General features: G+C 71.3%; 3 protein-coding genes across 5 annotated transcripts in view; 1 reads left to right on the top strand and 2 right to left on the bottom strand.

Annotated features, from left to right (window-relative positions):
* Positions 1 to 704: 704 nt before the first annotated feature.
* ABCB8 (ATP binding cassette subfamily B member 8) lies at positions 705 to 5857 on the bottom strand. The gene is made up of 16 exons (XM_064649743.1): positions 5729 to 5857; positions 4654 to 4960; positions 4156 to 4311; positions 3983 to 4077; positions 3808 to 3913; positions 3567 to 3728; positions 3393 to 3478; positions 3223 to 3320; positions 3035 to 3140; positions 2894 to 2927; positions 2673 to 2809; positions 2474 to 2568; positions 2149 to 2282; positions 1921 to 2068; positions 997 to 1247; positions 705 to 921 (listed from the first exon to the last, which is right to left on the bottom strand). Exons 1-16 carry the CDS (start codon positions 5803 to 5805, stop codon positions 841 to 843), a joined length of 2073 nt encoding a protein of 690 aa, XP_064505813.1. The 5' UTR covers positions 5806 to 5857; the 3' UTR covers positions 705 to 840.
* Positions 5858 to 6309: 452 nt separating this feature from the next.
* ATG9B (autophagy related 9B) lies at positions 6310 to 14678 on the top strand. 3 transcript variants are annotated; one of them, XM_064648602.1, is made up of 15 exons: positions 6310 to 6706; positions 8262 to 8400; positions 8627 to 8672; positions 8797 to 8859; positions 8937 to 9095; positions 9578 to 9719; positions 10137 to 10885; positions 10984 to 11137; positions 11603 to 11782; positions 11980 to 12225; positions 12294 to 12502; positions 13037 to 13139; positions 13764 to 13860; positions 13987 to 14111; positions 14407 to 14678. In XM_064648602.1, the coding sequence occupies exons 2-14, from the start codon at positions 8265 to 8267 to the stop codon at positions 14094 to 14096; spliced, it is 2394 nt and encodes a 797-aa protein (XP_064504672.1). In that variant the 5' UTR covers positions 6310 to 6706; positions 8262 to 8264; the 3' UTR covers positions 14097 to 14111; positions 14407 to 14678. The 3 variants fall into 3 exon arrangements, with proteins under 3 accessions (XP_064504672.1, XP_064504753.1, XP_064504838.1); XM_064648683.1 differs by having other exon boundaries at positions 8237 to 8400; XM_064648768.1 differs by lacking the exon at positions 6310 to 6706 and adding an exon at positions 6787 to 7506.
* A 393-nt stretch (positions 14679 to 15071) lies between these two features.
* The window catches only part of NOS3 (nitric oxide synthase 3), a 9370-nt gene continuing 5936 nt past the window's right edge, over positions 15072 to 18505 (bottom strand). The window contains 8 exon segments of the mRNA XM_064645645.1: positions 15072 to 15291; positions 15370 to 15564; positions 16236 to 16384; positions 16794 to 16915; positions 17141 to 17228; positions 17482 to 17692; positions 17953 to 18036; positions 18038 to 18170. Of these exon segments, the coding sequence (XP_064501715.1) occupies positions 15169 to 15291; positions 15370 to 15564; positions 16236 to 16384; positions 16794 to 16915; positions 17141 to 17228; positions 17482 to 17692; positions 17953 to 18036; positions 18038 to 18170 (1105 nt within the window). The 3' untranslated portion in view covers positions 15072 to 15168.

The raw sequence follows: 18505 nt of genomic DNA, 5'->3' as shown, positions 1-18505 counted from the left end.
CACTGAGGGGCGACACAGCAGACCCTCCACCCCCTGTGGTCCCACAGAGGTAACCCCCAATCCCGGGGCCATGCCGGGGTTCCCGCACCCCGGGGAGTGACCCAGGATTCCTCCACTCCAAGGATGATAGAGGGTCCTCCACCCTGGACGGGGACACAGGTGACCGCCCCGCCCCGGCGGGAGTCATACAGGGGTCTCCCCATCCCAGAGGTCACCCAGGGGGTCGCCCACTCCAGAAGTGACACATGGGACTCTCTACGCCAGGGGGTCACACAGAGGCCACTCGTCTCAGGGGTGACACAGGAGCTCCCTCAGCCCGGGGGCGATGCAGCCTTCCCTCACTCCGAGGGTGACAGAGGGGTCTCCCACTCCACGGGCGACACATGGGACCCCCCAACCCTGGGGGGTCACGCAGCGGTCCCCCCATCCCAGGGGTGATGCAGGGGGTCCCCACCCCAAGAAGGCCACACAGAGGTCCCCCTTGTCGGGGGGGTTCATCCCAACGAGGGGGTGACAGAGGGGACCCCCCACCCCCGTGGGCAGCGCGGCCGGGCAGGGGGCGGGGCCAGCGCCGCCAGTCCCGCCCACTTAGAGAACGTCACTGGGCGCGGGCCCCGCCCCCCGAGCCTCCGCCCGGTGCCGCGGGCGCCCCGGAGCGGCCCGGAGGACCCCACACCGCGTCCCACCGGAGCAGAGAGCTCCCGTCCGCCCTCCGGCCCTCTTTATTGGGGAACAGCGGGGGGACCCCTCCGCACACCCCCTTGTTCTCTGGGGAACAGCGGGGGGACCCTCTCAAGACCCCTCCTTTGTTCATTGGGGAGCAGCCGGGGGGGCCCTCGCTCAGGACCCCTCCCTGGTCTGCTGTCGGATGAGCTCGGCGTAGATCCCTCCCCGTCGCACCAGCTCCTCGTGGGTCCCCGCCTGTGGGGACAGCAGGGACGGTGTCACCCCGGGTGCCCGCGCCCCGCCCCGCGCCCGCCCCGGCGCTGCTCTCACCTCGGCCACGCGGCCGCGGGCCAGCACGGCGATGAGGTGGGCGGCGCGGATGGTGCTGAGGCGGTGGGCGATGAGCAGCACGGTGCGGCCCGTGGCCGCCCGGTCCAGCGCCTCCTGCACCGCCCGCTCCGCCTGCGCGTCCAGCGCGCTCGTGGCCTCGTCCAGGATGAGCACGGCCGGGTCCTTGAGCAGCGCCCGGGCGATGGCGATGCGCTGCTTCTGCCCCCCCGACAGCGCCGCGCCCCGCTCGCCTACGGGACACCGGGGACACCGCGGGATGGGGGACAGCACAGGGACACCGCGGGGTGGGGGACAGCACAGGGACACTGCGGGGTGGGGGACAGCACAGGGACACCGCGGGATGGGGGACAGCACAGGGACACCGCGGGGTGGGGGACAGCACAGGGACACCGCGGGGTGGGGGACAGCACAGGGACACCGCGGGGTGGGGGACAGCACAGGGACACCGCGGGGTGGGAGACAGCACAGGGACACTGCAGGATGGGGGACACCGGGGGACACCACGGCATGGGGGACAGCACAGGGACACCGCGGGGTGGGGGACAGCACAGGGACACCGCGGGGTGGGGGACACCGGGGGACACCGCGGGATGGGGGACAGCACAGGGACACCGCGGCGTGGGGGACAGCACAGGGACACCGCGGGGTGGGGGACACCAGGGGACACCATAGCATGGGGGACAGCACAGGGACACGCGGGATGGGGGACAGCACGGGATCGGGGAGACAACCATGGGGATGGGGGAACAACTGCTGCACCATCCTGGGAGGAGCCCCAACCCAGAGCCAGGGACCCTCCCCACCCAAACCCCATCCCTCCTGTGCAGACGGTGTTGCCATGGGACCGGGGTCACCCCTGCCAGGGTCCCACACCCGCCCGTCCCCCTCCCGCCCCGGCCGTACCCACAACGGTGTCGTAGCCCTGGGGGAAGCTGCGGATGAAGCCGTCGGCGTTGGCCTGCCGGGCAGCCTCGTACACCTCAGCATCAGAGGCCTCTGGCTTCCCGAAGCGGATGTTCTCCATGATGGTCGTCGCAAACAGCACCGGCTCCTGCGGCAGCGCCCGGGGCCTCAGTGCTGAGCCCTGGGGACAGCCAGCCAACCTGTCCCTCCTGTCCCTCCTGTCCCCACCTGGCTGATGAAGCCAATGACCTGCCCCCGCAGCCAGGAGGGGTCCAGGCCGGCAATGTCGTGCCCGTCCAGGGTGATGGTTCCTGCCGTGGGCTCGTAGAACCGCTCCAGCAGCGCCGCCACTGTCGACTTCCCTATGGAGGGGACCCCTCAGCCCCTCGGCTCTGGCAGCACTGGAGGACCCCAGTCCCTGGCACCCACTGGGTGCACCGAGCAGAGGACTGGGGTGCAGGAGGACGTGCCCAGGGAGAGGTAAGGGGCTGGGACACTGAGGTCCCACTGGGCTATGACGTGGGGGCTCAGAGGGTCCTAGGTGGGCTGGTACCTCCTCCGGAGGGTCCTACGATGGCCACAGTCTGACAGGGGGGCAGAGTGAGGCTGAAGTCCTGCAGGACCGGGTAGCCAGGCCGGGTGGGATAACTGTAGGCAGAGGAGAGGGAGACTGTGGGGGCTGCGGGGACACGGTGCCAGCCCCACAGCCTGCAGGGCAGCACGGGGGACCGCAGGGGGCCGGGGGAGCTCACCTGAAGGAAACACGGTGGAAGCAGATGCGGCCACGCAGGGAGTGGGCAGGGATGGAGGCCCCCCCCTGCAGAGGCACGAGGGGCTCCAGTGTCAGCAGCTCAAAGACGCGGGCGCCGGCGCTCAGACCCCGCACCACCTGCGGGGGGCAGTGGGAGCACCCTCAGACCCCCAGAACCAGACCCCCAGCCCTGGGGGTGCCAGGAGCCCCTGCCCCACCTACCTGCCCCATCAGGATGGAGATGTTGGCCAAGGACCTGGGGTGCACAAGGGGAGAGGCTGTGCTCAGGGCTGTGCCAGGGCAGGCTGTGGGGAATGGGGGGGTGCTGGGAGTACTCGGGGTAACGCCAGGCCCTGCCCTGACCTTTGCACCGTCTGCGAGGCCACCAGGAAGGACATGAGGTCACCTGGTGAGAGCTCATCCCCAGCCATCAGGGAGCCGCCGACGAAGATGGTTCCCAGTACGATGCCTGTGGGGTGGGGGCAGAGGTGGTGTTTGGAAGGGGTCCTGCCCCGCAGCCCCCCAGGTCCCATCCCACGGCCCCCGCTCACCATTGAGTGCCAGGTTGGAGAGCCCCTGGAAGGCGGCGATGCCGAGCCCCAGCCGCTCGCTCAGCTGGCCGGAGCGGTCCACCTCGGCACAGAACAGCCTGGGGCAGGGACGGGCTGGGGTCCCCACTGCCCCTGTTGCCCCTTGCCACTCCCAAGCCCTCCCCCCTTACCTCGCTTGCTGCTCCTCCATGGCGAAGGCGCGTACGGTCCGCACGTTCCCCAGCGCCTCGTCCGCCACCACGGTGGCCTTGGCCACCTGCGGGGAGAGGGGGAACAGTGGGGACACCCCCGGCTGTGGCCCCTGGGGGCGGCAGGGCTGGGCTGGGGGGGTGGGACATGGTTACCTGCTCCTGTGCCTGGCGGGAGAGGCTGCGGAGGAAGGCGCCGATGAAGGCCCCGGCGCCCACCAGCGCCGGCAGCGCCACGACCAAGAGCCCCGTGAGCTTGGGCGAGAGCAGGTACAGCGACACGAAGCAGCCGGCGGTCTGGGTGCCACTGCGCAGGCCCTGGGGCGGGGGGGGCGGTGGGTGGGGGGTCTGGGGGCCGGGGGGCCGCCGGGCTCACCCAGGACAGGCCTGGCCTCACCTGGGAGATGGCCAGCTTGAAGGAGGACTTGAACTCCTGGATGTCGGCCGTCAGCCGCGTCACCAACTGCCCCGTGCGCGTGGCGTCAAAGAAGGCCACGTCCTGCCTGCCGGGGGAGCGGTGGGTGGGGGTCCCTGCTCCCCCGCTCCCCCCTGGCCCCCGTCCCCCCGGTTACCTGAGCAGGGTGGTGAAGAGCGCCTTGCGCATGTCGCCGGCCACCCGCTCGCCGACACGCGCCAGCAGCGCGATGTACCCGAAGGTCAGCAGCCCCTGTGGGAGGGGGGTCAGGAGGGGCGGGGGCACCCCCGGGCCCCCCAGCACCCGCCCTTTAGGGAGGTCAGCACTCACCTGCAGGCAGTAGACGGCGAGGAGGCGCAGGGCCGGGCGCCGTACCTCCCGCAGGTACGTGGGGACGTGCCCGCGGGCACAGCGGGCCACCACGTTCACCAGCTGCCCCAGCAGCACCGGGATGCGCACGTTGAGCAGGGCCGCGCCCAGCGCCAGCTGTGGGGACACCGACGGGGACAGCGGGTGTCAGGCCATGGCACTGGGGCAGTGGCTGTCACACCGTGGCATGGGGACAGTGGCTGTCACACCGTGGCATGGGGACAGCAGCCGCAATGCCACTGCCCAGAGCTGTGGCAGCGGGACGGTGACTGTCATGCTGTGACACCGGGACGGCAGGTGTCACACCATGGCAACGGGACAGTGGCCACCATGCCCCAGCACAGGGACAGTGGCCGTTGTGCTGTGGCACCAGGACAGCATGTCCCACCCCCAAGCACAGGTGTGACACGGGGACACTGGGGATGAGGGGACCGTGGCCACCCGCCCGCCCCTGCTCACCATGACAGCGGCGGAGAGCGCCAGGAGCTGCGGGCGCAGGAAGGTCCAGAACAGCTGCCAGTCGAAGGGGGGCTCCGGGGGGGGCTCTGCGGGCTCGGGGACACCGGGAGGGACCGTGGGGCCAGCGGGGCCAGTGGCCTCCTGGCAGCGTGCGGCCGTGCCCAGCAGCCCCAGCACCACACAGCCCGTGGCTGAGCCGGCCAGGAGCAGGTACCGGGGGGCCAGGGGGGTGGGGGGGGCAGGGGGCAGCCGGGGGGGCAGCCGGGGGGACCTGGCCAGACCCAGGTGGCCCCCCCCATACCTGAAACTGGGGAGAGGAGTGAGCAGTGTGTCCCAATGGGGGGAGCCCCAGGGAGCCCGGGGACCCCCGGCAGGGCCAGCAGCCCCCCACTGCCTGGGGCTGTCCGGCACGGGGAGACCCCAACTCCACTCCTGCTGCTCCCCATGTCCCTGCTTCTGGGGCCCCGGGAGCCCCGACCCCCCCACAGCCTCCACGGACTGCCAGGGACCCCCCGGGACCCCAGAGTCCCAGCTCCCACCACAAAGAGTTGTGTTCCCCCCTCCAAGGGACCCAGGAGTCCAGGGCCCCCTCCGGGACCCTCCTCAACCCCAGAGTCCAGGCTCACCACACCCCACCAAGAGGACACCCAGGAGTCCGGACGCCCACCAGGACCCTCGGGGATCCTTAGAGACCCACCACGATCCCTGAGTCCCCGTTCCTCTCACCATCCTCGCACCAAGAGTTGGGATCCCAAGGGACCTGTGAGTCTGGGATCCCCCTCGGGACACCCCAGGACTGCAGTCCGAGCTCCCCCCACTTCAAAGAGTCCGGGACCCCTCTGGGGCTCCCCAGTACCTGACCCTGTATCGTGCCCCCCCGACCCCCGCCCCGCTGCCCCGGGACGTCCACACACCCCTGAACTCCCCGGGAGCCCCGATCCCCCCACAACCCCCCTGCTCCCCCGGGACCCCAAAGTCCGGACTCTGTCCACCGCGAACTGCGGTTCCTTCCCCTCCTACTCAAGGGATTCGGGAGTGCGGGACCCCCGCGGGACCCCCCCGTCCCCCGCCGTACCTTCGCCCCGGGGCTGAGGGCGGTCGGAGCCGGGTCCAAGCGCCCGCCGCCCGCAGCAGCAGCACCGGCAGCGGCATGGCGGCACCGGGAGGAACGGGGGAGGGACAGGGGCGGCACCGGGAGGGACGGGGGAGGGACAGGGGCGGCACCGGGAGGGACGGGGGAGGGACAGGGGCGGCACCGGGAGGGACGGGGCGGCACCGGGAGGAACGGGGAGGGACAGGGGCGGCACCGGGAGGGACGGGGGAGGGACAGGGGCGGCACACGGGAGGGACGGGGCGGCACCGGGAGGGACGGGGGAGGGACAGGGGCGGCACCGGGAGGGACGGGGCGGCACCGGGAGGAACGGGGAGGGACAGGGGAGGGACGGGGGGGCACCGGGAGGGACTGGGCGGGGGGCGGCACCGGGAGGCACTGAGGAGGAAGCGGGGAAGTGACCGGGGACTGACCGGGCGAAGGGGCGGCACCGGGGGCGGCTCGGGGAGGGACCAGGGGAGGGACAGGGGAGGACCGGGGGAAGGGGCGGCACTGGAGGGAGGGCGGTCACGGGGGCGGCACGGGGAGGGACCGGGGTGGAACCGGGGTGGCGGGGGTGGCGGTCCTGGGGCGGCCCCGGGCGGGCGGAGCTCCAAACACCGCGGCCCGGGCCCCTGCTCCGGCCCCACCAGCACCGGCCCCCGCACCGGCCCCCGCGGGCCCTTCCCCGGGCTCCGCACCCCCGACCCCTCCAGCTCCTGGTCCCTGCACCCCTGCCCTCCTCGGGGCCGCCTCCGGACCCCCCGGACCCGCACCGGGACCCCCCGCCGGAGCTCGGACCCCGCACCGGGACCCCCCCTCCGCCCCCCCGGGGCCCGCTGCCGGTGCGGCCATGGCCGGCGGCGGGACCCGGGGCGGGCGCGGGGCCCCGTGAGCGCCCGGCACCGGCGGGGACAGCGGCGGGCACGAGCGGGGACCGAGCCGGCACCGAGCGGCCACCAGGTGAGGCGGGGACGCGGACACCGCGGGGGGACGGGGGGCGGCAGAGCCCCGCTTGTCCCGCGTGAAGGGAAACCCCCTCCCCTCCTTCCCGGGGTCCCCAGCCCGGCCGCCGCCCCCGGGACCCCCACGCCGGGGGACACGAGGACACCGGGGGCAGATGTGGCGGTGCCCGAGTCCCCACGTGTGACCCCAGGGGTCCGGGTCACTCCCGGGAGTGACCGGCGTGCCCGCCCACGTCCCCACGGGGGCAGCCGTGTGTCACCTTTGGGTCACGTGTCCCCGTGGGGTGTGGACCCTGCCGTGTCCCTCGCGGGGTCGCGGGGGTCCCCGTGGGACAAGGTGCCGCCGCGAGGGACAGACCTGTGTCCTGGTGGGGTCACCGGGGCCATTGCCTGGGGCCTCCGCCGTGTCCCCCGGGTGCCGTGTCCCCCTGGGCTCTGGCCCCTGACACCGTGGGGGTCCCGGCTGCACGGCCCCCGCCCGGGGGTCTCCCCTGCCCCCCTCCACTGTTTACAGTCCTCGGGCTATTTTCGGGCCCCGCGGGTATTTTTGGCCGTCCGGTGCGGGGCAGAGGGCGGGCCGTGCCGGTGTCCACCCGCCGGGACACCCGATCCCGGGGGGCGCGGCCGCTGTCCCCGGGGGGTGTCGCACAGGTGTGGGGTCGCGTCCCTCCCGCCGGACCAGCCCCGCGGCCGCGGCCCCCGCGCCGTGAGTCACCCCCGGACAGGAGGGGCCGGACGGTGTCACCTGCGGACACCGGCCTGGCCGGACACCGGCTGCGGCCACCGCGGGGGACGCAGGTGACGCGCGGGGCTGCGGGGGCTGCGGTAATGGAGGGGGGGCCGGGGGGGGTCCTGTCTTGCTCCAGGGGTGGGGGTCCCATCCTGTGCCGAGGGGAGGGGGTCACCAGGGGGGCGACGGTCCCCTCCAAGGGTTTAGAGTCCTATCCTCCCCTTGGGGGCTGGGGGTTCCCCTGCTCTGGGGGGTGGTCCTGTCCCGAGGGTGTGGGGGTCCCGCCCTGCCCCAGCGGGGAGTCCCGTCCTCTGCCGGGCAGGGGGTCCCCAGGGCATTGAGAGGCCACTGGGACAGAGGGCTGGCTCTGAGCTGGTCCCGCTCCCGGCTGCTGCCCCCTGGCACTGAAAGGGGGTCTGTGGGTACAGGGGACCGTGGAGAGGGGGTCTATGGAGATGAGGGATGTGGGGGCTGTGGGTACAGGGTCCGTGGGGAGGGGGGGTCCCCCCACGCGGACTGCGGGGGGCAGCACAGCATGGGGGGGTCAATTGGAGTCCCTCGGGCTGGGCAGGGGGGTCTGTTCCAGGGGACCCCGCGGGGTCATGGCAGGCCCTGACACTGGTTCAGCCGGTGGGACAGGACAGGCTGGTGGCACCTGCGGTGTCACCCGTAGTGTCACCTGCCCGAGGCCGGGGCCAGCTCAGGCCACCCGAATTTGGGGCATGCGAGTGACGCTGCGGGACCTCGGCGGCATTTCCGGTGCCCCAAACCTGCCCCGCGGCCGCCCCACCGCGGCAGCCGGTGCCCACAGGTGTCCCCGCAGGTGATGGCAGAGCAGGGAGAGAAGGACCCGGAGTACCCGGAATACCGGGAATACCAGCGGCTGGAGGACTGCGAGGAGGACTCGCCCCCGGGCGAGGATGAGGAGGAGCTGCTGCTGCACGTCACCGAGGGGCCAACAGGTACCGGGGCCCCACCTGGCGGGGGATCCAGGGGTCCCCGTGGGCCGTCTGGGGGTCCCAGGTGGGGGGTTTATGAGCCCCAGGTGAGGAGGTTTGTGGGTCCCAGGTGGGGGTTGTGGGTCTCGGGGCAGTCCCAGGTGGGGATTTGTGGCTCCCAAAGTGGGGGTCCCAGGCTGGGGGGACCATACCCCATTCCCACCTGACCCCCCATGTGTTTCCCTCACAGACTCGTGGCACCACATCAAGGACCTGGACAGTTTCTTCACCAAAATATCCTGGCACAGCCCTTGGTGGCACTGTGGGGGAACATGGAGGGACATGGGAGGACCCCGAGAATGGGGGAATGGCAGGGTGGGGTCTGTCACACCCTCACAGGTTCCTTAACCCCCCCTACATCTACCATTTCCACCAGAGGAACGGCTTCGCCTGCGTCGTGCTCTCGGATGTCCTGGAGCTGGTGTAAGTGACACCTCGTTGTCAGCACACGGTGCCACGTGGGCCTGACACGAGGGTCTCGCTGACCCCCTGCCCCCCAGGCAGTTCCTGTTCGTCGTCACCTTCAGCACGTTCCTGCTGTGCTGCGTCGACTACGACGTCCTGTTTGCCACCCGCCCCCTGAACCAGAGCCACGTCCCCGAGCACGCCAAGGTGACGCTGCCCGACGCCGTGCTGCCCGCCCCGCAGTGCGCCCGCAGGTGGGCAGGGCCGGGGGGCTGGGCAGGGCCGGGGGGCTGGGCAGGGCCAGGGGGCTGGGCAGGGCCACGGGGGCTGGGCAGGGCCGGGGGGCTGGGCAGGGCCCGCTGCTGTGGGTGACACGTGGGGCCCTAGCACAGCAGGTGACACGTGTGCCAACGGGTGGCTGCTGTCCCTACTGGCATTGGTGGCGTGGCCACGTGGGGGTCCCGGTGCCGCTGGTGTGGCCCAGTCGGGTCCCGGTGCTGTGGGTGACGTGTGCCCCTAGCAGGCTCTGTGGCAGCAGGTGGCTGCTGGGCCTGCTGGCGTGAACATGGGGGGTCCCAGTGGCACTGGTGACACACGTGTCCCCAAAGACTCCCTGGCAGCAGGTGACCATGGGGGAGTTGGTGGCACTGGTGACACCTGTGTCCCTGCAGGCTCTATGGCAGCAGGTGGCCATAGGGGGGTCCCAGTGGCACTGGTGACATCTGTGTCCCCACAGGCTCCGTGGCAGTGGGTGGCTGCTGTTCCTGCTGGTGCTGGCGGGCATGGTCTGGCTGTGCCGCCTGGTCACGGCACTCCGGCGCCTCGTGGGCTACTGGGAGATCCGGAGCTTCTACATCCGAGCGCTCGGCATCCCCGCTGTGAGTGGGGGGCTGGAGGGGCCGGGGGTGGGCTGGGGTCAGGACTGTGCTACGTGGTGACATGTGGCGCTGAGCTGTGCCATGCTGAGCCATGACATGTGGTGCTGAGCCGTGCCATTGACACATGGTCCCGAGATGTGCCATGTCATGGTGAACCACGCCGGTGCCGTGTGGTGCTGGGCTGTGCCATGCTGAGCTGTATCACACGGTGCTGAGCTGTGCCATGCTGTGCTGCACGGTGCCGAGCAGTGCCACGTGCTGCTGTGCTGTGCTGAGCTGTGCCATGGAGCACCAGTGCCAATCACTGCCATTGTCAGTGGAGGAGCTGTGCAACCACAGCTGGCAGGTGATGCTGAGCCAGGCCGCGCCATGCTGTGCCGTGCCATGCCAGTGCCAACGTCCGTGTCATTGTCCCAGGATGAGCTGTGTAACCACAGCTGGCAGTCGGTGCAGGCCCGGCTGCTGGCGCTGCAGCGGCGCCAGCCCCTGTGTGTGCCACGCCGGGAGCTGACGGAGCTCGACATCCACCACCGCATCCTGCGCTTCCGCAACTACACCGTGGCCATGGTCAACAAGTCCCTGCTGCCCGTGCGCTTCCACCTCCCGCTGCTCGGCCCCGTCGTCTTCCTCACGCGCGGCCTCCAGTTCAACCTGGAGCTGCTGCTGTTCCGGGGCCCGGCCGCGCTCTTCCAGAACACCTGGAGCCTGCGGCCGCAGGTGAAGCGGGCGGGGGCGCGGCGGGCGCTGGCGCGGGGGCTGGCGCGGGCGGCCGTGCTGCTGGGGGTGGCCAACCTGGCGCTGTGCCCCTGCGTGCTGGGCTGGCGCCTGCTCCTCGCCTTCTTCAGCTACGCTGAGGGGCTGAAGCGGGCGCCGGGCAGCCTGGGCGCGCGCCGCTGGTCGCTCTACGCCCGCCACTACCTGCGGCACTTCAACGAGCTGGGCCACGAGCTGCGGGCGCGGCTGAGCCGCGGCCACGCGCCGGCCACCAAGTACATGGACTCGTTCAGCAGCCCGCTGCTGGCCGTGCTGGCCCAGCACGTCGGCTTCTTCGCCGGCTCCGTGCTGGCCGTGCTCATCGTCCTCACTGTGTACGACGAGGACGTGCTGACGGTGCAGCACATCCTGACGGCCATCACGCTGCTGGGGCTGGTGGTCACCGTGGCCAGGTGGGTGCTGGGACTGGCGATCGCGGTGGGCGTGCCGGGCTCTGTGCCGTGCCGGGTGGGCAGGGGGGCTCAGGTGGGACCCCGCCTATCACCCCCAGGTCCTTCATCCCTGACGAGCACTCGGTGTGGTGCCCCGAGCAGCTGCTGCAGCGGGTCCTGGCGCACGTCCATTACCTGCCCGAGCACTGGCAGGGCCGCGCCGGCCGCGCCGAGACGCGCGCGGAGATGGCACAGCTCTTCCAGTACAAGGCGGTGGGTGCAGCCCCCCCGCCACGGGACCCTCCTCTCTGCCACTCCCTTCCCCCAGGACCCCACAGACTGGGAGATCCCTGTCCCAGGATCCCCCACCCTGAGACCCCCCATCCCCAGGACCCCACAGACTGGGAGCTCCCTTCCCAAGAACCCCCCCACCCTGGGATCTCCCATGCCAGGACACTCCTGCCCCAAGACTCCCCGTCCCATGCCTTGGAATCCCCCACCCTGGGACCCCTTAACCCGGGGATCCTCCCACCCGAGGACACCCCATCTCCAGTACCCCCACCCCGGGACCCACTGCCCTAAGACCCCTCGCACCCGAGAACCCCCTCCCCAGTGGGTCACGACTGCCCTCTCCAGGACCGACTCCTTGGGACCCCCACCCTGGACCTCCCACCACAGTACTTCCCACCCCGGCACCCCCTTGCCAGGCCCCCCTCGACTCCCCTGTCCCCCACGCAGGTTTTCATCCTGGAGGAGCTGCTGAGCCCCCTTGTGACCCCCCTGATCCTCATCTTCGCGTTCCCCCCCCGCGCCCTCGACATCGTGGATTTCTTCCGCAACTTCACGGTGGAGGTGGCCGGGGTGGGCGACATCTGCTCCTTCGCGCAGCTGGACGTGCGGCACCACGGCAACCCCCAGGTGGGGCCCGGGGCTCGGGAGGACCCGGGGCGGGGGGAGGCCGGGGTAGGGGGTCCCGCGGCAGAGGGACTCGTGTCAGGGTGTCCCGTGTCCCTGTCTCTGCAGTGGGTGTCTGGGGGGCACACAGAGGACCCCCGCAGTGGGCGATTGGGGTGAGGGGTCCCGTGTCGGGGTGTCCCACGTCCCTGTCCCCGCAGTGGCTGTCGGGGGGTCACACGGAGGCCCCCCCGGAGCGCCAAGCGGAGCACGGGAAGACGGAGCTGTCGCTGATGCGCTTCGCCCTGAGCAACCCGCGGTGGCGGCCGCCGCCCCCCGCCCGCCGCTTCCTCGGCCACCTGCACGCGCAGGTGACCCGCGACGCGGCCACCGCGCCCCCCGCCCGGCCACTGCTGGCCGAGGGGCCGCTGGCCGCGTCCCTCCTGTCCGAGGACTCGGCCCTGGCGGTGAGTGGGGGCGGCCTGGGGGAGCTGCGGGGTGTTTTGGGGTCTCCCCCTGACGCGTGTCCCCGCAGCCCGAGGGGTTGGTGGCCAGTGTCCTGATGGCCAGCGGGCTGGTGGCCCGGGACCCCCGCTTCGGGCAGCCCTGCAGCACGGCCAGCGCCACCGCCAGCCTGCTGGCGTCCCTGCGGACCCCGCTGGGGACCCCCCCGGGCACACCCCTGCCCGGGCAGGGGCGCGGAGCCCCCGACAGCCCCGGAGAGCACCTGAGCCCCGAGGAGAGGTGGGGACGGGAGGGCGTGGGGAGGGGGCTTTGGGGGGAGTGTGGCGGCAGGGAGGGGTGTCACGGAGGGGAAGAGTGTTGTGATGAAGAGGGGGCATCACGGGGGGGAGGAGGCGTCAAGAAGGGGGTGTCACGGCAGGGAGGGTTGTTGTGGTGGGGACGGGGGGTCGTGGCGGAAAGGGGCGTCCTGACAAGGAGGGGAGGGGCTGTCATGGTGGGGACGGGGCGGCGCGGTGGCTCAGAGGTGTCACACGGGGGGTCGTGGCGGGGTGGGTATCACGGCTCAGGGGTGTCACGGAGGGAAGAGGGTATCGTGAGGGGCTTTCACGGCAGGGAGTGGTGTCACAGTGACTCGGGGTGTCACGGTGGGGAGGGGGTGTCACGGCGGGAAAGGGGTGGCGGGGAGGAGTGTTGTGGGAGGTCATACCTGTCGAGGCGGGGGGAGCGTCGTGGTCGTGGTCGGGAGGGGGCTGTCACAACGGTTCGGGGGTGTCGTGGTGGGGGTGTCACATCGCCCCCCCCGTGGCCCCCCAGGCCGGCGCTGAGCGAGTCGCGGCTGCGCAGCCTGAGCCGCTCGGCGCTGCTGGCTGAGGTGGCCTCGGCCGAGATGAGCCTCCACGCCATCTACCTGCACCAGGTGTGTCCCTGGGGTCCCCCGGGGTCCCCCTGTGCAGCTGCTCTGCCCTCACCCCCGGGGGGGCCTGCCTGGCCCTGGCACCTGTCCCATGTCTTGTCCTTCATCCCTTGTCCCTGTCCCCCACTCCTTGTCCCCAGCCCTGTTCCAGGCTGCCCCCTCACATTGCCCCATGGGGTGACACCCCACCCCACCCCGTTTTTGGCCGGAGACCCCACAGCCACTGCCAGGTGGGGCACTGGGAACGAGGCCCCGTGGCCAATGTCACCCGTGTCCCCCTTCTGCCACCCCTTCAGTGGCCAGGGGGGTCATGGGCTGGGGAACCCCTTCCCTACTGCCCCACGGGGAGGCAGCTTGTCATGGAGGGGCCCTGAGTGCCCATACAGTGGGGGGGCTCAGAGCACCAGTATGGGGGGCTCTGCTATGGTGGGGGGCTCAGAGCATCAATACTGGGGGGACTCTGATCACCAATATGGGGGAGCAGTGCTGTTCTGGGGGGCTCTGGCTGCCTCTGGGGGACTCTGCCCCCCGTGCTGGGGGGCTCTGTCTCTGGTGGAGCTCTGAGCACTGATATGGGGGTCTCTGCTATGCCGGGGGGTTCTGACCCTTTCTCCTGCCCCCCCCCAGCTCCACCAGCAGCAGCAGCAGCCGCAGGGCCCCGGCCCCCAGCCCGCGGGGGGGTGGGTGACCACGGGCACACCCAAACCCCTCTTCGTGACCACAGGTGAGCACTGCCCGTGCGGGGGTCTCAGGGGGCTGGAGGACATTGCTCAACCCCCCCGCAGGGCTGAGCCCCGAGCTGGGGCCGCGGGGGGGCCCCAGGGATCCTGACCTGCCCTGTGCCCCCCAGGCTCGGCTGCCCGGGCCTCGCAGCTGCGGGAGATGCCGCTGGGCGGGTGGGCCGAGGAGGAGGAGGAGGAGGAGGAGGAGGAGGAAGAAGAGACAATGACGATGACGTAGCCGGACCCGGCTGTGGTGAGTGGGGGCAGGGGGGCTGGGGACCCTCGGGGCTGGGGACAGGGAGACCCTGGGGTGGGACACGGTGACCCCAGGGCTGGGGCCATGGGGACTTCTGGGACTGGGATGTGGAAAACCCCCAGAGATGGGTCATGGGGACCCCAAGGGCTGGGGACAGAGAGACCCCCCAGACTGGGACAGAGAGACCTGCAGGGCTGGGGTTCACCAAGGTCTGGCTGCCACGTGTGCCGGGGTCCCCAGTTGCCAGGGTCCCCACTCTGGGATCCCCACTGATGCCCCATTCCCTCCACAGGGCCCTGGTTGTGCCGAGACCCCCCAGAGGTGCCGGGGGAGCTGCCGTGGGCGTGGGGTGGCTGCAGTGGGGGGCTCACCGTGCCCACTGTGCTGCCGGGGGGGCTCTGCCCATGGGAGCCCCCCACTTGGGGTGTCCCTGGTGCCCCTGCTGTGGCGTGGGGCTGGGGGTGCTGCGAGGGGCCCCCTCAGGTGCTGTGTTTAGGGGGGTGCACGGGGCTGGTGCCTCCCCCGGTGCCCAGGGCACCAGCAGAAATAAAGGTTTACAGAGGGGCTGTGCCCCCTGTCTGCTTGGGGGGTGGGCTGGGGGGCGCTGGGAGGACGTTGCCATGCATGGGGCCGTGGCAGTTTGGGGGTGACACTGGGGTGCGTGGGCAGGTGGCAGGAGTGCTGCTGGGGTGGGGCCACTCACCTGCAGCTGCACAGGTGTGGGCCACAGGGCCCTGGCCGTGTCCCCCCTCCACCGTTGCCCACCCCTCGGAGCCGTGGGACCTTGGCCATGTGCCCTCAGTCCTCGTGGCCAGAGCACGGCCGTGTCCCCTCAACCCCCCTAGTTCCCACCTCGCATGTCCCGAGCGTGGACAGGTGACCTGGGAGGTGCCACAGAACCCATCCCCTCCCCGGAGCCACCGGTGCCACCACAGGAGCCAAAGTGCCAGGCCGGGGTATCAAAACTAAAACCTTTACTGGGGGTGGTGGGACGGGGGGCACAGCCGCAGGGCCCCCCCTGTCCCCCCTGTCCCCCGTGTCCCCCTGTCCCCGCTCAGGGCGCCGGGCCCGGCGGGCGCCGCTCCTGCAGGGAGAAGGACTGGCTGCGGATGCGCAGGGCCACCTCCTGCGTGCGGAACGTCAGCCCGAAGATGTCCTCGTGGTAGCGGTTCTTGTCCTGCGGGACGGGGGTCAGGCTGGGGCCGGGGGCCCCGTGTGGTCCCCGTGGGGTCCCCCGTGGTGTCCCAGCCCTTACCCTCAGCTCGCTGATGACGTCCCCCGCCTGCCCCAGCGTCATGTCTCCCTCCTGGGCCAGGATGTGCTGCACGGTCTGCAGCACCTCGGTGGCCATGGTGACGTCCCCGCACACGTACATGTGGCCCCCGCGCTGGCACAGCACCTGGTGCACCTCGGCCGCCAGCTGTGCCCGCAGCACGTCCTGCACGTAGGTCTGGGGACACCGCGGGGCCGATGGCACCTGCCACCACCCAGCCTGTCCCCAGGTCCCCACCCCGACACTCTGTGTGCTGTCTCTATCCTCATGCCCCTCCCCAGCCCCTCCTCCCTTCGTGCCTTTGTGTCCCCATCCTGTCCCTGTCCCCATGTGTGTCCTTGGCCCCTCTCTTCCTCTTCTCCATCCCTGGCCTTGTGTCACCCACTGATCCCCATCCCCTCCATTTCTATCCCCATCTCATCCATGTCCTTGTCCCCATCACAGTCCCCTCCCCAGCTCCATCCCTGTCCCCATCCTGTCCCTGTCCCCATCCCACCTTGGAGGTCCCAGGCTGGCAGGGGAAGGCCATGAGCACCTTGGCTGAGGGGCCCCTCCATCCTGTGCTCATCCCATCCCTGTCCCCATCCCATCCCCGTCCCATCCCTGTCCTGTCACACTCTGTGGGTCCTGGACTGGCAGGAGAAAGCTGTGAGCACCTGACCATGGATCCCTCCATTTCTGTCCCCACCCCTGTCCCCATCACACCCCCTCCCAGCTCCATCCTTACTCCAGTGTGTCCCCATGCCGTTCCCATCCCACCCCTGTCCCCGTCACACCCCCTCCCCAGCTCCATCCTTACTCCAGTGTGTCCCCATGCCGTTCCCATCCCACCCCTGTCCCCGTCACACCTTGGGGGTGCCGGGCTGGCGGGAGAAGGCCGTGAGCACCTGGCTGAGGGCCCCCTGCTCCCGCGCCTGCTCCATCTCCTCGCAGTAGATGTGGTCCAGGGCAGACGAGCGGCACCCAAACACCAGCACCATGGGGCCCAGGGAGACACCTGCGGGGACAGTGTCCCTGGCTCCCTGCACACTGTGGGCCGTGTCCCCATACCCTGCAGCCCTGCTCCCCCCTGTCCCTGCATGTCCACATCACCCCATCCCCATGTCCCGGGCCTCCCCCCCCTTCCCCATGTCCCCATATCCCCAACACCATGCTCAGAGTCCCCATGCCCCTTGTCCCACACCCCAGTGCCACCATCACCTTGTGTTCCTGTGCCCCCCATCCCTGTGTCCCCCCCATCCCCGTTTCCCCTGTCCCCCATGCCCTCGTTGTCCCTATCTCCATGTACCCCCTCCCCAAGTCCCCATCCACCCGTCCCCCCACCATGTCCCATTGTCCCCAGCCCTCCCCTGTCCCTGTGCTCTCCCGTTGCCCCTGCCCAGCCCTGTCCCCAGCCCTGTCCCCACCCTCGGTGTGCAGGAGGTGCAGCCGGTGTTGCCAGAAGCTCCGGAAGGGCGCGACGCCGGTGCCGGGGCCCACGAGGATGCAGGGGGTGTCGGGGGCGGGCGGCAGCCGGAACGAGGGGGCCCTGCACGGTGGGGGTGTCACCGGGGGGGCCCGGGACCAACCCAGCGGGCGGCGGGACCCGGGGGAGCCCCGGGACCGGCCCCTGCTCGGGGATGCCGGGAGATGTAGTCGGGGGGGGCGGGCAGGGACATGCAGGGGGACGAGCGCGGGGACAGGGAGCGGACAGGGAGAGCGGGCAGGGAGCAGGAGGGGGCGCAGGCCGGCGGACCGGGGGGCAGTCCCTTACCCCCGGATGAAGGCGGGCACCGTGTCCCCCGGCTGCAGCCGCGCCAGCCACGTGGAGCAGACGCCGTAGTGGAGAGGGCCCTGCCCGTCTGCGGGGACCGGGAGGGTCTGTGGGGGCTGCGGCAGGCGGCACCCCAAAAGGCAGCCCCCCAGAGAGCCCTCCCGCAGAGGGGCTGGGGACACCCCCCTGTCCCCCCCTCCCCGGGCAGGGCTGGGGGACGGAGGACCTGAAGATGCTCTGCGGACACTGGAGATGGTTTGGGAACCCTGAAGGGGCCCCGAGGCCCCTGGAGATGCCCTGGAAGCCCCCCCGGCCCCGTGCCCGTCCCTGGCCCCGCTCACTCTCGCTGTGGTAGGTGACGACGGCCACGGTGAGGTGGATCTCGCCCGGGTGGGCGCCGGGCGCGGAGCTGATGGAATAGTAGCGGGGCTGGAGCAGCGGGAGCTGGGAGAGCAGCAGCGCGGCCGGCAGAGCCACGGACGGGAACTCGGCCAGCACCTCCGGCAGCGTCGGGCACCGGAACCACTTCCACTCCTCGTACAGCCGCGCGTCCTGCGGGCACGGCCGGGACACGGGACACGGCACAGGCTGGGACCCCGCGCCGGCACACGGCTGGGACACCGGGGACCCGGTCCGGGACACCCACCCGGCACCCAGACAAAGGGACCAGCGGTCACCCTGGCAGGGTGGCATCCCAGTATCCCAGCTGGGGATGGGATCAGCATCCCAGTATCCGGCCATGGACGGGGCCACATCCCAGCATCCCAGCCTCCTGCTCCTCCAGCCCCCGTCCCCGGGGGGACGCCCCTCACCTGCGCCAGGCGCTGGAGCCGCTCCCGCTCCGCGGGGTCCCGCGCCAGCGAGCCCAGGAGCTGCAGGAACTGCGGGGTCGGGGGGGGCCGCCACGTCCAGGTAGAAGGTGAGAGCCTGGGCCAGGGTGCAGGGGGGCAGCCGCGGCTGCAGCACCCAGCGTGGTCCGGGGGGGGACCCGCCTGCGGGGTGGGAGGGGAAAGGGGTGCTCAGTCCTGTCCTGTCCCTCCCCCACTTCCCCAGCCCCTTCCTCTTCCTCCTGCCCCTCCCCAGCCCCTTCTCTTCCTTTTTTCCTTTTCCTCCTCCCCAGCCCCTACCTCAACCCCAGCCCCTTCCTCTTCCCCGTCCTCAGCCCCCTCCTCAGCCCCCTTCCCAGCCCCTTCCCCAACTCTTTCTCCTTTCCTCTTTCTCAGCCCCTTCCCCCTACCCTTCCTCTTCCTCCTCCTCTCCTTCCCCGACCCTTTCCCTTTCCCAGCTCCTTCCCAAGCCTCAGCCCCTGCTCGTACCGGCGGGGTCCTCCTTGTCTCCCCCCGTCTCGGTCCGTACTGCCGGTCC

The sequence above is a fragment of the Pseudopipra pipra genome, chromosome 1 (genome assembly GCF_036250125.1).
Source record: "Pseudopipra pipra isolate bDixPip1 chromosome 1, bDixPip1.hap1, whole genome shotgun sequence".
Classification (NCBI taxonomy): Eukaryota; Metazoa; Chordata; class Aves; order Passeriformes; family Pipridae; genus Pseudopipra; species Pseudopipra pipra.
Note: the sequence above shows the minus strand (reverse complement) of the source record. Positions and strands in the feature narration are given on the sequence as shown.